The 20614-nt window shown below is 38.1% G+C and overlaps 1 protein-coding gene across 6 annotated transcripts; it reads left to right on the forward strand.

The window, feature by feature from the left end:
• Nucleotides 1–4744: 4744 nt before the first annotated feature.
• Nucleotides 4745–19546, forward strand: LOC105915631 (claudin domain-containing protein 1). 6 transcript variants are annotated; one of them, XM_036137021.1, is made up of 7 exons: nt 4745–4775; nt 10295–10313; nt 12098–12404; nt 14838–14912; nt 15493–15600; nt 15938–16075; nt 16261–19546. In XM_036137021.1, exons 3-7 carry the CDS (start codon nt 12122–12124, stop codon nt 16461–16463), a joined length of 807 nt encoding a protein of 268 aa, XP_035992914.1. In that variant the 5' UTR covers nt 4745–4775; nt 10295–10313; nt 12098–12121; the 3' UTR covers nt 16464–19546. The 6 variants fall into 6 exon arrangements, with proteins under 6 accessions (XP_035992914.1, XP_012705254.2, XP_012705256.2 ...); XM_012849800.3 differs by lacking the exon at nt 4745–4775 and adding an exon at nt 10546–10637 and having other exon boundaries at nt 10273–10313; XM_012849802.3 differs by lacking the exon at nt 4745–4775 and adding an exon at nt 10546–10637 and having other exon boundaries at nt 10273–10313; nt 12098–12377.
• Nucleotides 19547–20614: the final 1068 nt, after the last annotated feature.

A 20614-nucleotide genomic window follows, 5' to 3' on the forward strand; every position in this document is an offset into this window, starting at 1 on the left:
TACCTCCTTTCTGTCACAGAGGGTGACAGGATTGTGACCCTGTCCACATTTTGTGGGAGATGGGTCTGCTTTTTCTTCTAAATACACACAGATGAGCTCAGACTGTGCTGACACTCACAAATTACAATCACTTTTCTCTGCTACTTTTTAATAAAATAATCAGCTCTGCTATACATACCTTTTTATGAAGAGACAAACGATGCCAGTAGGAGGTTTTTCTAGTCCTAGGAGCCTCGCTGGTAGCAGGGGTTTTGGTGGAAGTGGGGGACCATGCCTCTGTCTGTAGGCTGATATCAGAAAAATAAGCAGAAAATGTAAAAAATTTGAGTGTCCAAGTCATTTGTTACAGGAAAATAATATCTAATAAATTAAAACCACGTGGAAACAAATTAGGATAGTTATAAAACTTTACCTCTTCTGCAGACTTGAACTTTCACCATCTCCATAACGTACATCCCTCTGAGGGCTTTTCTGTTTAAAAGTTGTAAAAACAGACATTTAAGTTTGATAATGTTACCTTTTCACAAATAAGTAGCAACACGTCAAACTTAATTGAAATCAAATTGAGTGGAAATCATCTTAGTGCATTTAGTCAAATCAGAAGATTACACAAAGAATCAGGTTCCTACCTTTTGTTGTTTACAAATGCAGGAAATCATCTTTACACGTACTGAGCAAAATAACTTGAAAACTCGTGCTAAATTTAAGCAAGTACTTTTTTATCGTGCTAATATTTGGAAAGTGGGTTTCCAAATGTCTGCTAAGCAATGTTTTAACTGCCGATATTTGAATAAAATCATTTTGGCATCATGCGGACGCATGATAACCTAGCAATGCTGTTCAAAAATAAATATCGTGATTTCAAGTGTATTTGTGTATATTTTTAAAAACACAATTATTGGGGTGTGCCATAGCAACAATTAGAGATATAATACTATTCTATGCCCCATCCAAGACATACAAATTAAAATTCACTATATTTCAGGCTTCACTATGTTGTTTAACGGTTTAACTTTCTGTTTTTAGAGAAACCCATCATATTTTTTTTAAATTGAAGACGCTATTTTCATACCACCTATGGTTTCTCCAAATTTTGCATTGAAGTGCCACAAACTTTACATGTAAATCCAACAGCTGGCATTAAGACGGTAGGTTGTTAGAGTGGGAGGAGGGAATTAAGGAGGCTTTCCTGCAGCTCGCGGGTTGTTGGTTCAATCCCCTGTCTGACCGTCATTGTGTCTTTAGGCAAGACACTACCAGGGTCCTCACCAGGATTTTTCTTTTCAGCATAATGACGCAATGAAATAAATAGTGCCAAAAATGATCTAAAAATACAAATCTGTGTGCCATTAAATGCAACAAAAAGAAGCCATTTATTCAATAATTGATCAATTAATCAGCTACACCACCCGCATTTAATACAGTGCAGCTCCCATCCCACATTGTCATGCCGAATGCTTTCACTCCTGGCTCTATAAAGGTTTATGAGCAGAAAGTCCTGTTCGTTTCAGTTGCCTGAGAAGGAAGAGCTGTTGTTGGACCTTCAAAACAGGGTGGGAGATGTTCTCAGTCAGGAAAGGTGAGAGGAAATGTGGATGCCCAGGAACTTTATGCTGTTCACACACTCCACCATCTCCCCGTGTACTTAGACAGGAGCGTGTTCATTCTTCCTGGACCTCCTGTAGTCCACAATGAACTCCTTGGTCTTGCTGGTGTTCTGGATGCTGTTGTTCCTGGAGCACCACTGTGTAATATTGAGGACCTCCTCTCTGTTGTGGGTGTCATCATTGTTGGAAATGAAACACAGTTTTACCTCGTCCTGACTTTCGCAGTACTGAGCACTGCTTAAAACCCCCTCTCTCTCTTTGAATCTGCCACTTTGGTGCCGTTTTCCCCCCAAAAGTGTCTGGGAGTGGGGTTATGCCCTTACATCAGGGGGAGTTACACTTTTAATAAAATATCTCCTGTGATCCAAGAACACCAAATGTATTTTTTCACACAAGTGTACCAGGGAGAATGCCCTATAATTCATCCTCCCGCCTCCTCCCATTTTCACCAAAAAACTGCAGCAGTTCAAAAACTGAATACTGAATTTGCACTGTAGAGACGTTCATAAAAATGAGGATCGTGTGCTATACAGTAAAAGCAACTGTTTTTCTTTATACATCAGTTGAGAGGTGTGAAAACTGCTTGTTGTTATCACTTTGCAGAATCTGACAGAGATAAGAGGAGTTTAATGTTGTCAGTTTTTCAACAATGTTCCTGCTCTTTCGATTCACTCATTCATTGGTCATAATGTGATCATTAGTTTAGTAAGCCGGCTAGACTTATGGTACATCTTCACTTTTATTAAAGGGGACACATCATTTTTTTTAGTTGCATCAATGAGTTGTGGTCTATATAAAGTGGAACTGCAATGCCTTGGTCAGAATTCCTTATTCATTTTACCCCACATTCCCTCTTTTTAACCCTGTTCTGAGGTCCATCTGAGAGCAAATCTCTTTAAATATATCCTGTTCTGCCATTTTTGTAGTATGCTGGTAGGCAGTGTAATGAACAACCGATGACTTATCCACTTGTAGCATCAGTATCCTTCCTGCTTAGACTACAAAATTGCACTGACAAATTAAAAATGCCAAATTGTCGTGACTAGTAAGCCAGACCTCCATGACCTTGTTTAGCAGTCCCACAGCAGATACTACAAATAGCCACAATAGAGAAGAGAGAAAACCAAACAGCTTGAAAAATCTGACCCAGAATTAATATAAATATATCTACACAGCTCCGGGATAGTATACAATCACATTTTCTGCACTGCCAGAGACTCCAAGTGCACAACAAAATGTATTTAAGGGCTAAGAAAGTGAATTTTGCATGATATGTCCCATTTAATTAGCATAAGCTGGGAAGTAGTGCAGTGGTATAATTTTGGGCCCTTTATTGTGTTCTGTTGAAAGTTGCAACATTTTGTGGCATCTTTGTTGACCAATTTGCCAATGTGACCAGAGATAGTATTTGGCACATATATACAATCGCATGTATTGCTATGTTTTTAAAATAAAATAAATTTAGGTCAGGAATATGTGCTTGAGGCAATGTGGGTGGATTTCTCCTGGATGTGACGGTGAACCTCAGGAGTGCGCTACCCACTATGCCCCCCCCCCCCCCCCCCCCCCCCCCCCCCACCATCCTCAAAAACACTGTGTCTACTGTGGATCACTCCCTGTTCCTAGGAACCGCCCTCTCTCAGGACCTGAGATGGTCCTCCTCACACATTGACACTATCTGTAGGAAGGCCCAGCAGAGACTGCACTTCCTGTGGCCACTCAGGAAGTACAACCTTGCTCAAGAGCTGCTGATTATGTTCCACATTGCCATCATTCAGTCTGTCTGGTGCTCATCCATCCTTGTGTGGTTCAGTTCATCCACAAACTTGGCAGGACCAAATTGCAACGAACAGTTTGAGCTGCTGGGGACCATTCGTGACCCTTTGAGTTCCAGGGCCAGTAAAAGGGCAGCAAATGTAGCTGTCGACCCAACTCATCCTGGCCACAGGTCATTCAGACTCTTACCTTCAGGTACAGAGTGCTGATGGCTAAAACGAGTCGGCAGAGCCAGTTTCTATGGACATTCAAAACGAAAAAAAATAAACAAACTTGTGTTTCTCTATTCTTATAAATGTAAAATGATAAGAATTTTGTTTTACAACTGCCAAGCTAAGGGGATGTTGTGACTCATCTAGGAATTTTGCTTCATTCGAGCCACCAAGTCACATATTTAAACAGCACAATAATTAAACCCGCAAGCCAATCTATAAAATTATTATCACTTCTCCTGTAAGAGGGCCATTTGACTACTGAATTTGTGTTATGCTATAACTGTGTTGTGGGGATAAATAGGGATTTCCTTTACATGAAAATGTGTTTATTTGACAGCAATATCTAAGACAGACTTAATAGATCATTTCAACTGTAAAGATATCTTGGCAAAAGGGCCAAGGGTATTTTCTTTTTTCAAAAGACACATAAATACAGTCATGGTAAAAGGTAAGAGCTTACTCTTTCATAAATACTCTTTCATAATAATACTCTTGGGTAGTAAACATGAGGACATACTAAAATATTCCACCCCACGCCTTGCTTTTCTTAATGATTTACAGTTGTTATCGTGTGTTTGTGCTGACAAACTGTTTGACAATAAAATGGAGAAAAGACATTGAGGAGTAAGACACATGATCCACAGTTTGAAGTACAGCAAATACACTTTTAATGCCTTATGGGGAGAGTTCAGTAGTGCTTTAAATTGCAACAAGCAAACAATTTTAAACTCTAAAACCAAAGAAAGAAGCAACATACAGTACATAGGATTACATAGGAATAATTATAAATGATAAACAGCTGAGTGGTTAACGAAGGACAGGTAAGATAAAAGCATGAGTGAAATTAATCGCGACAAATAAACACAGAAACAAAATAAGACCCATAGACCACACTCAGACGTGTTAGACAGACGCACTAAAATTATGTCAGGATATTGGGATAGTCTAGTCTAGTTAGTCAGTTCTTTCAGCTCATGGAAAACAAAGAGACGACCAACAATTGCGTTATTTACACGTGAAGCTAAGCAAATCTTGTGTCAGCCATGCAGGAATGTGTTTACTGGGCTACTTCCTGATTCCCTCTTCCCACCAGTTGGTGGCGGTAACGCTCCGACACGCCGTCTGACGTCCGCCGGTAAACCAGGAAGACGAGGAAGAAGAGTGGGGCATCCTTCAGGGCCCCGAAGAGCTGCTCTGCAAGTCTCGCGTTGATGCGCTTCATTAGCTCACCTGTGGAGGGAAGCTTTTACATGAACACGGCGGAAGACATTGGCGGGAGATTTGAAGGAAACAAGTTGGACAAAGCAGATAGCAACCAGCTGTACCGTGAGTGTAGCAATGGGCCATAGTTCTGATGGTGATGAGTATGATGAATGGACTTCCGATATGGAGATAAGTCAAACCAAAATGGCAAGAAAGAAATCTTGGTCGGAAGTGAGTAGTGAAGAACAAAATAGCACAAGGAAAAATGCTAAAAAGATTAAAGCTAAAGTAGATGATAGCCGTAGTTACGAGGAAAGAAAACAGGAAGAATGGAAAGCTATAATTACACTTAGCAGCGAGAAGGGACATTTTCATCCAGTTCAAATCACTAAAGCAATAGAAAAGGAAATAGGAATGATTAAATATGCTAAACTGTTAAATAATAGAAGAATCTTGATTTCAGCAGTAAGTAAAAAACAGCAAGAAATGATATTAAAAATGAAAGATCTCGGGGGAGAAAAAATTAAAGTTCACATACCAGGAATGGCAGCTACATTAAGAGGAGTAATTTCAAATGTCCCTTTAGAAATTTCTATGGAAGAACTGAAGAAAGAAGTAAAAGGTGGGAAAGTAATAGAGGCAAAAAGACTCCAAACAAATAGAGGTGGCAGTAAAACAGATAGCTTGTCTGTGTTGCTGGTGTTTGAAAAAATAATGCCTCCAGAAGTGAAAATTGGATGGATAAATTATAAAGTTAGGGAATATATTCCTCTACCTTTAAGATGTTTTAAATGTCAGAGGATGGGACACACAGTGCAACAGTGTAAATGGAGGCAAAGATGTGCAAAATGTGGGGGAGAACATGAGTATGGTAAATGTAATAAGGATGCTAAATTAAAATGCTGTAATTGTGGGGGAGAGCATAGTGCTGCTTACGGTGGATGTGAGGTTCAGAAAAAAGCAAAAGAAGTACAGAAATATAAAATCTTAAACAAAGTGTCATATGCAGAGGCTGTACGAAATGTTGGTGCTATGGAACAAAACAGATTAACAGAATGTCAATTAAATGATGGTACGAGACAGGAAGGACTTCCACAGAGAATACTTACAAGAAGAGTTCAACCAGAAAGAACTCAGATTTCACAGCAGACATGTAGCCATAAGTGTATAGTGGAAGAAAATTCAATGATTGTAGAAAAGAAGGGCTTTATAGCTTTCATATGCAAAGTCATCAATGTTACATCCAGGCAACAAAGAAAAAGTGATAGAATCAAAACAGTGGTAGAAGCTGCCATAGAGTTTCTAGATATCAAAGATATTAAAGCTGAAGATATTCATGAAATGTTAAGTATCAATAATGATGGAGGGTCTCAAAGTATTAATTAAAATTATAATGGTACTCCATTTCTTACAATGGAATGCCAGAAGTTTGATAGCAAATGGACAAGAACTTAAAAAATATGTAACAGATTCCAAAGTTAAACCAGATGTTATTTGTGTACAAGAAACATGGCTAAAACCTCATCTTGATTTTATTATACCTGGATATGAATCCGTTAGATTAGATAGAGATGGTAAGCAGGGTGGGGGATGTGCAACATTTGTAAGGGAAGAAATACCATTTCGAAGAATAGTAAATTCAATAGAAATAGAATGTGTAATAATAGAAATATATAAAGCAGATAAAAAATTAATGATAATTAATCTATATAATCCTTGTAAACCATTAAAATTAGAAACATTAGAAAACGTAAGAATAGGGAATGGGAAAGAAATATGGTGTGGAGATTTTAATGCACATAATAGTCTTTGGGGAAGTAAGCATACTGATAGTAATGGAGAAGTGGTGGAAGATTTAATGGATGTTAGAAAACTAGTATGTATAAATAATGGAAAAGGGACTAGAATAGATATCCATTCTAACATGGTCACATGTATTGATCTTACCATGGTATCAGATAGTCTGGCAAATTCATGTGAGTGGAATGTTGAGGAAAACACAAGTATAGGAAGTGATCATTATCCAATAATATTTTCAGTTAATGTTAAAATAGATATACAAGAAAGGCCTATTCATAAGAAATGGATGTTTGAAAAAGCAGATTGGGAAAAATTTAAAGAAATATGTAACAAATCAGTAGAATCAATTTCAATGAAGGAAGATATTGAGGAATGTTATTCTGAGATCACCCAGATAATTTTAAACGCAGCGTTAAAGAGTATACCTTATAAATCAGTGGGGAGAAAGAAAAAAAAACAATACCTTGGTGGAATGATGAATGTACAAAAGCAATAAAAGAGCGTAATAAAGCATTTAGAATGTTAAAGAAAACTCTGAGTCAAGAAAATGTGATTAATTATCAGAGGGAAAGAGCAAAAGTTCGTAGAGTTATAAAGAACAGTAAGAGAAATACATGGAAAAGTTATTGTTCTACAATAGGAGGTGAAGTTAAAATAGGAGAGGTTTGGTCAATGTTAAAGAAAATGAGTGGGACTAAAGTATTTGTTAAAATACCAGTATTAGAGGATGATGGAGTAATTGCAATAACAGATAAGGAAAAAGCTAATGCACTGGGAAAGAAGTTTGCTAGTGTGCATAATGGGGACCATTTAGATAATAAGCATAGACAGCATATGGAGAAGATCCTAGTAGAAAATAGAGATATATTTATTCACAAAGAAAGTGAGGAAAATGCATTAGATGCAGATATAAATATGAACGAATTAAAAATTGTATTAAAGGGTATCAGAAATAGCGCAACAGGAGAAGATAAGTTAAGTTATATGATGTTTCAGAAATTACCTGAGAAAGCATTTGAGCTTATATTACAATTATTTAATAAAATTTGGAGAGAAGGTAAAATGCCAAAAAGATGGAAAAGTGCATTAATATTGCCTTTTAATAAGCCTGGGAAAAATCCTAATCAAGTTGGAAATTATAGACCTATTGCCCTAACATCACATTTATGTAAATGGATGGAAAAAATATTAGTAAGAAGACTAAATTATACTCTTGAGAAAAAAGGAATATATGCACCATATCAAAGTGGATTTAGAAAAGGTCGTTCTACTATGGATGCTGTGGTGAAAGTAAGTAATGAGATGGAAAAAGCATTTAAAATGAAAGAAATAATGAATATTGTGTTCTTAGATATAGAAAAGGCTTATGATTCAATGTGGCGGGAAGGATTATTAATTAAATTAAATATGATAGGAATTAGGGGTAGATTTTATAATTGGGTTCTAAATTTTCTAACAGAAAGAAGAATCATAGTTAAAGTAGGAGCTGAAATTTCAGAACAATTTGAAATAAATAATGGAATTCCGCAAGGAAGTGTTATTAGTCCAGTATTATTTAATATAATGATTAATGATATTTTTATGAAACTAGATAGAAGGATTGGATCAGCTTTATATGCGGATGATGGGGCCATATGGACAAGAGGAAGAGAATCCAAAATAGTAAGAAATAGAATCAAGGAGGCAATAGGAGAAATTGAAAAATGGTCATATAGATGGGGCTTTAAGCTTTCGACAAGTAAATGTTGTAATATGATATGTACAAAAAAGAAAAAGATAAATGAACAGAATTTGGAATTATATGGTCACAAAATGGAGACAGTAAGTAATTTTAAATATCTGGGTATATGGCTAGATCAAAAAGGAACATGGAGAACACATATAGAAAAAATAGAGACGAAATGTAAGAAAATCATAAATCTCATGAGAGCAGTAGCAGGAAAAGATTGGGGAGCAAGTAAACAATCATTGGTGCATATTTATAGGGCTTTAATGAGATCAACAATAGACTATGGGTGTTATATATATGGAGCAGCAGCTAAAACAAATTTAATGAAAATAGAAAGAGTAATTAATAAAGCAATGAGAATTTGTACTGGTGCAATAAGATCAACACCAACTAAAGCAATGCAGGTAGAGTTAGGAGAAGTGCCTTTAGATTTAAGAAAAGATCAGCTCATGCTTACATACTGGTGTCGGTTATATGGATGTGGAAATGAAAATATAGCAAAAAGTGTTATAAAAGAGTGTTGGGAATATAATTCTTTTAAAGGTAAAGGTTTTGGATGGATAATAAAAGATAAATCAGAAGAATATAAAATAAGAAATATATGGTTTAACTCACCTAGACCTATAAGTAATATCCCTATTTGGTTATTTCCAAATGTTGAGGTAGATTTTTATATAATGGAATTAAAAAAAGAGTGGGTAAACAGAAGGAGAGGTCAAATGGCAAATCATTATATAAGAACTAAATATTATAGCTATTTAGATATATATACAGATGGATCTAAAGATGATAAAGGAAAAGTAGGTATAGGAATATATATTCCAATGATGAATGTAAGCATCGGTAGGAGATTACCTGATCAGATGTCAGTATATACAGCAGAAATGATGGCAATAATTATAGGATTACAATGGATAGAGGAAGTAAAACCTGATAGAGTAGTTTGTTGTGTTGATTCTTTGGCAGCACTTTACAGTATACAAAATATGAAATCAGAAAGAGAAGATTTATTATTAGAAATACATCAAAGTTTGTTCAGAATACAAAAAATGTATATAAATATAAAGTTTTGTTGGGTTCCAGCCCATGTAGGAATAAATGGAAATGAAAGAGCAGACCAAATAGCTAAAAATTCAATTAGAACAAATAATATTATAAATATACCGTATGGGAAAGGAGAAGCTAAGGCAATAATTAAAAAAGAAATTAAGGAAAAATGGCAGGATAGATGGAAAATGGATAAAAGTGGAAGAAATTATTATATGATACAGAAATCTATTAATGCCAAGGGTGTGACAAGGAAAAATCGAAGAGAGGAGACTATGTTAACTAGATTAAGATTTGATCATACTGGGTTAAATAAAACATTATTTTTATTAAAGAAAAGTGAAACAGATGAATGTATAGAATGTAAAGTAATAGAAAATGTAGAACATATTTTATTATATTGTAGGAAATATGATAAAGAAAGGATAGAATTAAAACAAAAGACAAGACAAATTGGAAGGGAATGGAATTTGAAAGGATTAATAGGAACAACAGGAGAGGGGATAAAGGAAATGCAGAAAACTGTTATTAAATATCTTAAGAATACAGGATTATATTATAAGATTTAAAGGTATATGTATATATGGATGTATGTATATTTTGTATGTATATATGTATATGTATAGATAGATAAATATATATATAGATATATATGGATATATAGATATATAGAAATATGGATATGGGAATATGGATAGAGATATATAGGTATATAGAAGTATAGATATAGATGTGTAGAAATATGGATATAAATGTATATAAATATAGAAATATGGATATAGATATAAATAATCATCAAATTGATATGGCCCATGCTACATACTCCGGTACAGTAGGTGGCGGTATGCACCTAAAAGATAAGGTTGCAATCTGCCATTAAACAAAAAGAAGAAGAAGAAGAAGAAGGCATCCTTCAGGAAACAGGGAAGAGCGATTGTTAGTATTATGTTTTCTTTATTGCCTTTAGATTTGACAGCTAGGCCACTTTTTGGTTAAATTAAAACGGTGGCGCTTTCATTACCTCACTACGATAAAGTTTGCTCGGTCGCCATGTTTATATTCACGTGTCTGTGTAGCGGCTAATTGAAACAGGTCCGTATCAAGCGAACCTCGGTGTCTCTACGTTTGTTAATAGGCTGTCCGCCGACTTCTGTCTCTGTTGTTTCAGTTTCTGTCGCCCTTGGGTGCGGGACATATTTTAACCATGGCTGAAGAAAGCCTCCGCAGCTCGGACACGGACTGAAACCCGCCCCGCTCAAGGTGCTAGCAACACACGGCTGCCAGGACGCTGAAGTTAGCCTAATTTGATATATATACTAACATATATCTAAAAAGTAACTCTTTGGTCAAACTCGAAGTGGTTGGTTTTGTACACGTCGGTTATTCTACAAAGCGCTGTCTGTGATTAGTGAAAAAATAATAATAATAATTGGCGATTTTTCTTGTTTTCTTTTTCACCAACAACAGGATCTGCTTAAAAACCATTCCATCCAGACGGGAAAAAAAATAATGGGACTAAATGGTTCCATGCTCGTTGTAGATTTGATGAAATGCAGCTTTTAATTTATAAAAAGTTAAAAGAAGATTATCTTCATCCTTTTCGTTACCGTTCGTGTTGCGTCATCTCCTTTCATGGGGTCCAGATGAAAGCCGACAGCTGGACGGCTACTGGTCAGAGTTGTGCTGTAAGGACACAATCAATTAAGTGCTTATTTAATAAAGAAACTTTTCTCACTTCGTAACAAAATGTTTTGTTTAGTCCCCCCCCCCCTTTTTTTTTAAGTTTATTATTATTATTATTATTGGGCTGCAAAATATATTAAATCACAGTATTTGTGTGTGCTTATATATGGTTATAAAGTGTAACCCAACTATGCATTTAAACTCTGCAAATTGCAAATATATTTGAATTGACCCTCATTTGTTTGGTGTATATTTTATTTTCTTCCACACTAAAGCTGACAGGGGGTGATGGGGTCATCGTGTAATCCTAAGGAAAGAAAATAGAGAAATGTGGGTTATGTTCAGTCAGTACTGTTACTAAGAGTTTTCAGCAGTAGCGTCACAATTAATTATGTTCATAAGTGTGCAGCAATACCCTCCTAAATCACTTTACATCTGGTCCAGTTTAAAAAAACAAAACAAAAACAACTACATAATCTGTCATGTCCTGGCCAGAATTGTTGTACATTAGAGAAATATTAAATAAAATAAAGCTTGTGATTAGAGAAACCCATTTATAAAAACTTCAATAGGGGCAAATCTAAAGCCTTTTGCGGTTTTCACACATGAAATGCTGTCAACAAATACCAAGCTTTATGTTATTGGAGAGTTAATTTCTCCCAGGCTTGACCAGTCCAGGGGTTGTAGTTTTCGAGCCAGACCCCATGTGATGAAGCCGAAAACAAGACTTATAATTTCCACTTCTTAAATTCTCACAAATTGTACAACACTTTCATGAATCACTTATATAATAGATTAATAATGAGTATAAAATAAACCATTTCCAAGTTTGACAACGTGGTGTTTTAGATTTGGAGGTTGTGCGGATCAAAGGATGTCCAGAGTTTTAATACAGTGGAAGAGCCCTTTTAGTTAGGTGCCTAATCAGAAGTCGATTGGGAACTTCAGAGTCGTGCTGCGTCGGCTGAACAACTGGACGCATATTTTTCTAGCCTTGTCTTCCTCACAAATCACGACTCCCTCTTCTCTGTTTGCAGGCTACCCAAGCGCTCTGTGAGACCATGGTGGACAATCGCTACGCCACAGCTCTGGTCATTGGCTCAGTGCTGAGTCTGCTGGCCACTGTCTACCTGTCTGTGGCTGTGGGGACTCAGCAATGGTTCCAGTACAGCAGCAAGCATGGCGACAAGACGGGAAACGGAACTTCCCCCAGAGAAAGGTTCATGGCTGACGACTGGGAGGAGAAGAACTTCAGCGACCTACTGCTCCAAAGGAACGGCACTCTGGGTTTGTGGTGGAGGTGTATCCAGCTGCCAAGTGAGTCCCTCTGGTATAGAGAGCCAGGTATTACTGCCTGTTTACCCTACAACAAAACAAGTCGCGGAAATGTTAAAGGGGGCATATCGTGCTCTAAAAAGCCTTCGTTTTTACATTTAAGTCATTCAGTTGTGGTCCATATGAAGTGGAACAACAATGCTTTGGTCTGAATTCCTCGTTATTGTTGCCCCACAGCCCCTCTTTTACCATACTTCTGTGGTGCATCTCAGAGCAACTCGTTTTGGTGCTGTCTCTTTAAATGCAAAAGTTCAGCCATTTTTGTAGTATGCTGGATGTAAAGAACTGTGTGGGTTAATACTTACCTGACTCCGCCAGATAGATTTGCTCCGCATATCCATCTGGAAACCTTCCGTTAAAGTAATTTTGGGAAGGGGCGAAAATACTGGTTAGCTGATTGGCCTATGTTGGTGATTGACTGGCCAAATAAACCAATCAGATTCGTCGTCTCTCGTAACAGAGCGACGACGAAAACACAACCACAAGCCAAGCTACTCTTGCTGCTGCAGGTAAAGGCTCGTTAGCTCAGCAAAGAAATACTCTGTAATTTCGATAAAACTTGCTCGATAGCCATGCTAACGCTAGTTTCATCGGCTGAAGCGGCCATGTTCTTTAGACTGAACTGTCGCGCTTCTCTTTGCGTCACACCTCAACCTGCCTCAAAGCCAACGTTGATTGGACGTTCGTTTGGTGAACGGCTCCAAATTTTCTTTAACGGAGAGTAGCCAGACTGATCTGCGAGTGAAACGTTGAAAGCTCGCGAGATCTGGATGGTCTCACGAGGCTAGGTTAATACATGCAACAACTGAAAAGTTTGTCTTATCCACTTGTAGCTTCAGCATCCTTCAGCTTCAAAATAAAAATGCCCGATTTATGAAAGTGGTTAGCCGGAAGTCCGTGTCCTAGTTTAGCGGCTCTGCAGCAAACACTTGGATGTCGTTGTCCAAAAGACCCAAAGGAAAACAGAGAAAACTGAACGGCTTGAAAAATATGATCCAAAAAGATCAGAAAGATATCTACGCAGCACCTGGAGAAACTACATTCACATTGTCTGCGTTCTTAGAGACTCCAAGTACAAAAGTGGCTTTTGGCACAAAGTGTATTTAGATCTGTTAATTTAAAAGAAAAATTGAAGTCTGGAATTACCATATTTATTTGGTTTCTAATGTTCTGTCCTTTCTAACCAGTGTTTCATCCATTGGAAGTTGTTTTCCAGCTGTCTTATATGTGTGAACTAATAGGAATAATATGGCCAATAACGCCTCTGATTTTCACTTAAACCTTTTATACAAATTATTAGGACATTTAAGGTAATATGGTACTTTTTACAATCTTCTTTCCTAAGGAATGAAAAAGATATTCTTGCCTCCAACAGAAGGTGGTCAGCGTGCTTTTAAACCAGGGGAGTGTTGGTAAAGAGGAGAGCCACACTGGAATTGATTTAAGTGTACATGCTCCTTTTTTACATAATAAAATCCAATGCTTATAAAACCATTAATTTAATTTACTATTAAAAAATCCTGTCAATTCAAATTGATGAACAAGCAAATCTATTTGGTAAAATAATGTAATGGATTAAAAAAGGTGCAGTAACTTTGCTCCATATAGTCTAATCCAGCGGTGTCCAAACTTTTTCACAGTTGGACCAAAGTCGTCATGTAAAAAGTACTCTCAGGGCAAAAATAATATATAATAAAAAATAAACTATTGTGACCTTTTTTTTTTGCCCGTTTAATAGTAAACTAAGCATGCAATATAAAGCAGTAGGTTTTTTTTGTAGTAAAGGAATGTGTAAATTATTGCAGATCTAAAACTTAAATTGCTTTCCTGTCTTGTCCTGATTAAAACTAAAATGTCTATCTGCATCTGTCACCTGTGTTCCATGATTGTTGAATGGGAGTCGGCGTGTTTGGCACAAGACGCCCTCCATCAAAACATCTCCATACCCATCTTTCAACGTGATTGTGGCTGCATAACGTCAGAAAAGAAAACCCTGGAACATCCTTTAGAAACCTAAAGCAAATACAGTTTCTACTACTTTAGTCTTCTGGGCTACAGACATTGTAGCTGAGCTTAATCTGCCTAAAACTAGAAGAGGAGTGTAATGATATGTCCCTTCATGGAGCTTTATTACAATTTGATAGAGATGTTCTAGGTTTGTTGCACTATTGAGGTTAATTTCAGATATTATCGGTGGAATATAGTGTCAGTGTTTGACCAAGCATCCAAAGCGCTGTGCGGAAAGTAATCTGACAGCGACTGGCATTCAAGCGGTCGCAGACCCCCGGGTCACGTTGTGCCTCCGGAGTTCTGCCTTTTCACATCTGATGAAACATCTGGCTGCTCACAGGCAGAGAAGCAAAAGAAAACAACACAATTTCAAACAATGACGACAAAACCTGACAAGATGATAAAGATTGTAACTAGTGTCTTAATCAACAGATGATCCTCCTGCAGTCAATGAAAGTGACGCCAGAGCACAGCCGGCAGACTGCGCTCGTCAAAGTGGATGTCCAGGTAGTTTACGGCAGACGCCGCAGCGCTTCACGCTGTAACGCTGACAATCGGAGCAATCGCTGCATTTTCTGCCACTGAAGCAGTTTCATTCTCATTCTCATTCTCCTCCTGCGGCTCCTCTTGTGTGCTTTTATTCTCTGTTGAACGTGGTCAAGAATTGAATAGGTTTCAGGCCCTGGCTTGACTGGGAACAGTGGAAGTATAAAAACTGGGTGAGCTTCTTTTGCATGGGCGCGTGTTGAGAGGAGGGGTTTCCATGGTGATCTGCACCAATGAGATTAACAGGATGGGGAGGAAAAAGAAAAATTCTTTCCTGATTCTTCCCTCAGTGAGAGCTTAGAGCAGGATCTGAGCTTTTAAGACGGGTGGTTTGGGTTTGGTGTCCGGTGTTAAAGTTTGAAGAAATCATTAGTGGGATCTTGGTCTGTAAGAAATGCCTGCAAATGATGAAACAAAGCAATGGTGGGCTCTCTCCTCTTCCTCAGCCTTTTGTACCGTCCTGCTTTTTTTTTTTTTTTTTTTTTTTGGTCTTGGATTCATGCAGCTTGGGTAGATTTTTGCCCTCTTCCCTTCACTTTAGATCCCAAGATGGAGACCTTCTGTGTGCCTTTCACCCTTCCTCAGCAATTCAGAGCAATACCCAAAACGCCCGGAAACGGCGAACCTGAGGAGGATCTGCTGAGGACATGTGAGTGAGAAATCCAGACACTGTCACATTCCTAATGAATTTGTTTTTCTTGATGTGTGAGATATATATATATATATATATATATATATATATATATATATATATATACAAACAAACATACATTTTGGCACGCCTTGACTAGTTTAGCAGTTGCTCGTTTTATATCTAGCCGTGCCACAAATATTCAAGAACTGTCAGCAATGCGGATTTTCAGTTTCTCCTTAGCTCGCGCACAACCGTGGTGTTTTAATTTTACACGTTATTCAAGTGCTAATCTGCTCATTGATGCCGTTTTTTAAGAGTTTCCCAACGTGTTGCTTCTCGTCCTCTGGCGCAGACCTGTGGCGGTGCCAGTTTCTCCTGCCCTTGGTGTCTTTGGCCCTGGTGTTTCTCAGCGCTCTTGTAGGGTTCTGTGCCTGCTTATGCCGCAGCTTCACACCCACGCTGGGGGTGGGAGTGCTACATTTCCTTGCAGGTGAGATCTCAAAAAGTGTACTCTCTTGTTAAAATGCAGGGTTTTTTTTTTATCTTAAGTAAAGCTAATTAAACATGAGCTCTGTGAAACCACAGCGCCCGTTATGTCAGATCTGCATTTAGCTGAGCCAGCAGCACGATTGTTTCTCATCCCTCCGCTTGTTCTCCGTCTCCTCCGGCCATCAGGCCTCTGCTCTCTGGGAGCCGTGTGCTGTTTCCGGACCAGCGTGCATCTGCTCGGCCCCGGCGCCGACGGCTCGGTGGGGTGGTCTTTCTACCTGGCGCTCATCTCCTTCCCGCTGCAGATTATGGCCGGCGCTCTGTTCCTGTGGGCGGCCAGGAGTCACCGCAAGAGCTACACTCGCATAGCCGCGTACCGAATCGCCTAAAGGCAGGGGAGCGATGCGCCTCAACATAACCAGCAGGTCTACAACCGTCACAATAGTCTGTGGTTGTGTCGCAATAAACTGTGCAGGTTGTAGCTTCTCACTTCCACTGTAGCATTCCTGTAGTGCAGTAAAGGTTCAGGGTATCACGGGTTTCAGCGAGGAAGCTGCAGCTAATCCAGGCGTACTCGCAAACTGAGACTGAATCATCCTGTGTGGCTTTTTTTTTTTTTCCTCCTCACCTTTGCCTCCTTTTGTTTGCCTTTGTTACGGACTTATCTTGATGTTGCATGTTTATTTTATTTTAAAATGTAGATGTGTTTAAAATCAGATTTTTATTATGCCATCTGCCTTCTTTTTGGTTGCCAATGCTTCTTTAGCTGCTCGCCAAGTTGTCCTTAACAACTGTGGTGACTTGCACTATCAGAACTTTTATGCGTGGACGGTTATCCAAGTCAAGGTAGTTATTTCTGTTACAGAAAGCGTCCGGATGCGCCTTTTATTTTACCATTTTGTTGTCTTGTTTGTGCGTTTTTAAATATCAAGGCTCTGCATGTGATTGGAGCCGACCTTTCCACCATCTGTGGTGATTCTTTATCTTGGTCTGTGGTAAAATGACTAAATGTCATGAAATGTCACTCTCTAAAAGTGGAACCACTCATCATTGTTATTAATGGATCTAGTGTTTAATTATACAGCGTAATTGTTTTTTTTTTGTTTTTTTTTTTAACACGCTGGATTGACTAGATCCGCTCGGGAAATTCAGTAACTACTGCCTTTCTCAAAACCTTGAAAGCCGTCTAAAGAGTTATTTTCTCAGTTTTTATTTTTTATCTGGTATTCTTACATGCTGAGTAGAGGAGTTTGTCAATCTTTGCTGCCGTTTATCTTTCCACTTTGTCTTTCCGAAAACAATTAAAAAAAAAATTATCGCCTTGATATTAAGTGCCTTGCAAAAGTATTCACACCCCTTGAATTTTGGCACATCCTTTGCAACTGCAGACTTTTTTTTTTTTTTATGTTTCGTTTTTCTGGACCAACACCCAGCAATGCTTGGATGTGAAGTCAAATTTAACTGAGAACTATTTTTAGAAATCTAACCCACCACCTCTGTTAGTGCCGCAAGTGTTTGAGCAAAGCACCTAAAAGCTCAGGTTAGATGGCCAGAGCATCTAGTCAGGGCTATTTTCTAGCCTCGCCCCTGATTGTCATTTAAGTGCAGCTCTGAACTTTGACTGGCTCGTTAAAACACAAGTATGTCGTTCCGTTCTGAAGCATCCTGTTTTGGTTCTGGCTCCATGTTTAGGGATGTTGTTCTGCTGGAAGGTGAAGCGTTGCTCCTCTCTCACGTCTTTTGCAGCCTCTAACAGATTTCCGGCCAGAAAAGCCCCGTATTAAATGCAGAGACGGGGACTACTTTCCCTTTCTGCTCGGATGCTCCAACCACCATGTTTGGGTTAGGGTTGGGGATTGTGGGTATTTTATGTGCACGGCTCGTTTTCCTGCACACTTAAGATAAAGAAGTCTGGCTTCTTCCTCATTTGCCGTTTTCCCCACATTGCTTTTGGCAAAACTATAATCTGGACTTGTGGCTTTCTTATCGCTTCTCCTCTGATAGATTTTTGAAGTGCATAAGTAATAGTTTTTATGTCGGAATATTTTCCATAGTGATTTCTGCAGCTCCTTTCTTGTAATGATGGACTTCTTGGTTGCTTCTCTGTGTAGCCTTCACACGCTCGCTCTGTCAGTTTAGGTGGATGGCCATGTCTTGGTAGGTTTGCAGTTTTACCAAACTCCCGTTTTTAGATGGATTTAAAATGGCTTTGTGAGATGTTCCAAGCTTGGGATACTGTTTAATACCATAACCCCAGCTTTAAACTTCTCCACATCTTCTTCCCTGACCTGTCTGCTGTGGTCCTTGGACTCCATGACGCTGTTTGTTCTCCAACAAACCTCTGAGAATAAAATCACACACAGGTTGAGTAAAGGGGCATAATACAAATGCATGCCCCATTTTTTTTTTTTCATGCAAAACATGTTGAAATTGCCACTTCAAGCCTTATGCATGGCTTTCTGTTGGTCTACCACATAAAATTCAAGATGAATGCAAAGTTCTTGAATTTAACATGAATAGTGAAAAGTTTAAGGGTGATAATACTTTTGCAAAAATAACACCTGAGTGAACAACTTCAAGAGGCTCTGCAGTAAACCCGTTTTATTTGGCTAATTAACTGGTTCTTACATCGACCAACTTCTGATTTCTTCAATCAACATGATTTTTTCATCTGAATCATAAATGTACATTTATATTGTTGGAGAAAATATGTTTTAAAAAAACAGCACGATTTCAACACTTGAAGCACTTTTTCATAATGTATAACATGAGGACAATTTAGGATGTTTGGATTAAATTGCTTTTGCAATTTTAAGAAAATACCATAATGGGGAAAATAAGAAAAAAGCTTCAGTTTCCCGGGGAGATCAAACATCGCACACATTTGAGGGTTTATGTCTTTTTTTTCCAGCATGATGGACAAATCGGGCTTACAGAGGCAGTCATGCCTTGCGTCTACCACACGGGGGCAGTGTTGGGACATATGTCTATGAGGGTCTCCCCAAACATTAGATCAGCTGACAACCGTGTTATTTTCACTCCTGGACTTCTCAGCACAGAAGCACACATTTTTCTTTAGGCTTTCACAAGATCGGGGAAAATCTTTAAGCACATTTAGATAAAAATAAACAGATTAGTAAAACAGTCCAGTTTTGAAAAAGTGCTGCAATCTCATGTAACGGTGGCCCAACAAATTGTTAATGTAAGTGCTTTTCTGAATATTTTGCTGATTATTCAGTGACTACCAGAATCCCTACTTAGTTACATTTTTAATGGGTGAGGATTTGTAATTTCATGCCGTTGTCAGAGAATTAAAAAAAAATGTCACATTGTTTTGAATTTACATCATCCTTTCTGAAGTCTTCTATGTCATGATTTCTAGTTACATGTAATGAAACCTTTGTAAAAGTTTAACATGTATCGAAGCACTATTGTTGCTGTAGAAATAAATTTGATAAGGCGGTCCATTTAATTTGTATTTTGTCCTATTTCATTAACTGAGAATGAGAATGCTTTACCTTTTGCAAAAAAGGCAAATCTATCTGAATAACTTCCAAGATAATTTTTAATTGCTTCCTGGAAATGGTTCTCTGGTTCAAATCCCACAGCTTTATTCAAGATTTTCACTCAAGGTTGATTACTTATTTATTTTTTTCCCTTCCCCTAGATTAGCGCATATTTCGGCAAGTAGAACATTTCCAACCATATTTTCTAATGTGGGATCATGCTTCTGGTTAAACCTTAATCATGCAACATGTGTTTGATTAATTACATGTTGTTTAAGAGGACATCCAACTCTGTCTCAACAGAGACAGTTTTTTTTTTTTTTTTTACAATTAAAGTTATGGTTGGTAATCTTGTTCAGAAACACTTTTTGTTTTGCATTTGTAAAATCATCCTTCCATCCTGGAAGTAGTTAATACATTATGTATTCAGAAAAAAGGAGGTTAAAAAAAAAACGTTCTCTGTGGGAGCTGCAGGCCTGTAAAAACTCTAACCAATCTTTGCCGTTCGGTCCAAAGGGAATGGAGTTTTGTTCCTGCTCTCACCCATAGACGTTATATACTCACACCCTAGGTTTAAAAGGAAAAAAAACAGGGTTTACACAGCTTTTTGCACCAGAAAAGACAGTTTCAATGAATCAATCAATCCCTGAGTGTCTTATCTTGATAGTGTGTCCTGCAATGACCCTAAGGAAGGTGGGATAGATCTAACATGTCTAGACTACAGGTGAGGATTGAGTTTGTTTTTGACTGTCCTACTTCTGCAGAAACAGATTGTCTGCTCCAAAGTTTGCCTCACAGAGTTGTTTTTTTTCCTCAGCCACGGCGAAAACCACCGGCCAGTGTTTGCTTTCTGTCAAAGTTTGGACATACATGCCCCTGAAGCGCCCTGTTCTGCCATCTCCTGGACAGACTAGATTACAGTTTTCCTATGCACACTGCTTGTCCGTGCAGGTTGGGCTGAAAATTGTCCAAGTATTTCCTCAGTTTACATATAACAGTGAAGTTGTGCAAACATTATTTAAAGGAAATCATGT

This window comes from Fundulus heteroclitus, chromosome 5, assembly GCF_011125445.2.
Source record: "Fundulus heteroclitus isolate FHET01 chromosome 5, MU-UCD_Fhet_4.1, whole genome shotgun sequence".
NCBI classification, from domain to species: domain Eukaryota; kingdom Metazoa; phylum Chordata; class Actinopteri; order Cyprinodontiformes; family Fundulidae; genus Fundulus; species Fundulus heteroclitus.

What these genes read in the sequence shown, in the direction of transcription:
- LOC105915631 (XM_036137021.1), top strand. Translation starts at nt 12,122, where the DNA reads ATGGTGGACAATCGCTACGCCACAGCTCTGGTCATTGGCTCAGTGCTG. An exon ending in GGAGGATCTGCTGAGGACAT is followed by an intron (nt 15,601 to 15,937) that starts GTGAGTGAGAAA and finishes CCTCTGGCGCAG; the next exon opens with ACCTGTGGCGGTGCCAGTTT. An exon ending in AGTGCTACATTTCCTTGCAG is followed by an intron (nt 16,076 to 16,260) that starts GTGAGATCTCAA and finishes TCCGGCCATCAG; the next exon opens with GCCTCTGCTCTCTGGGAGCC.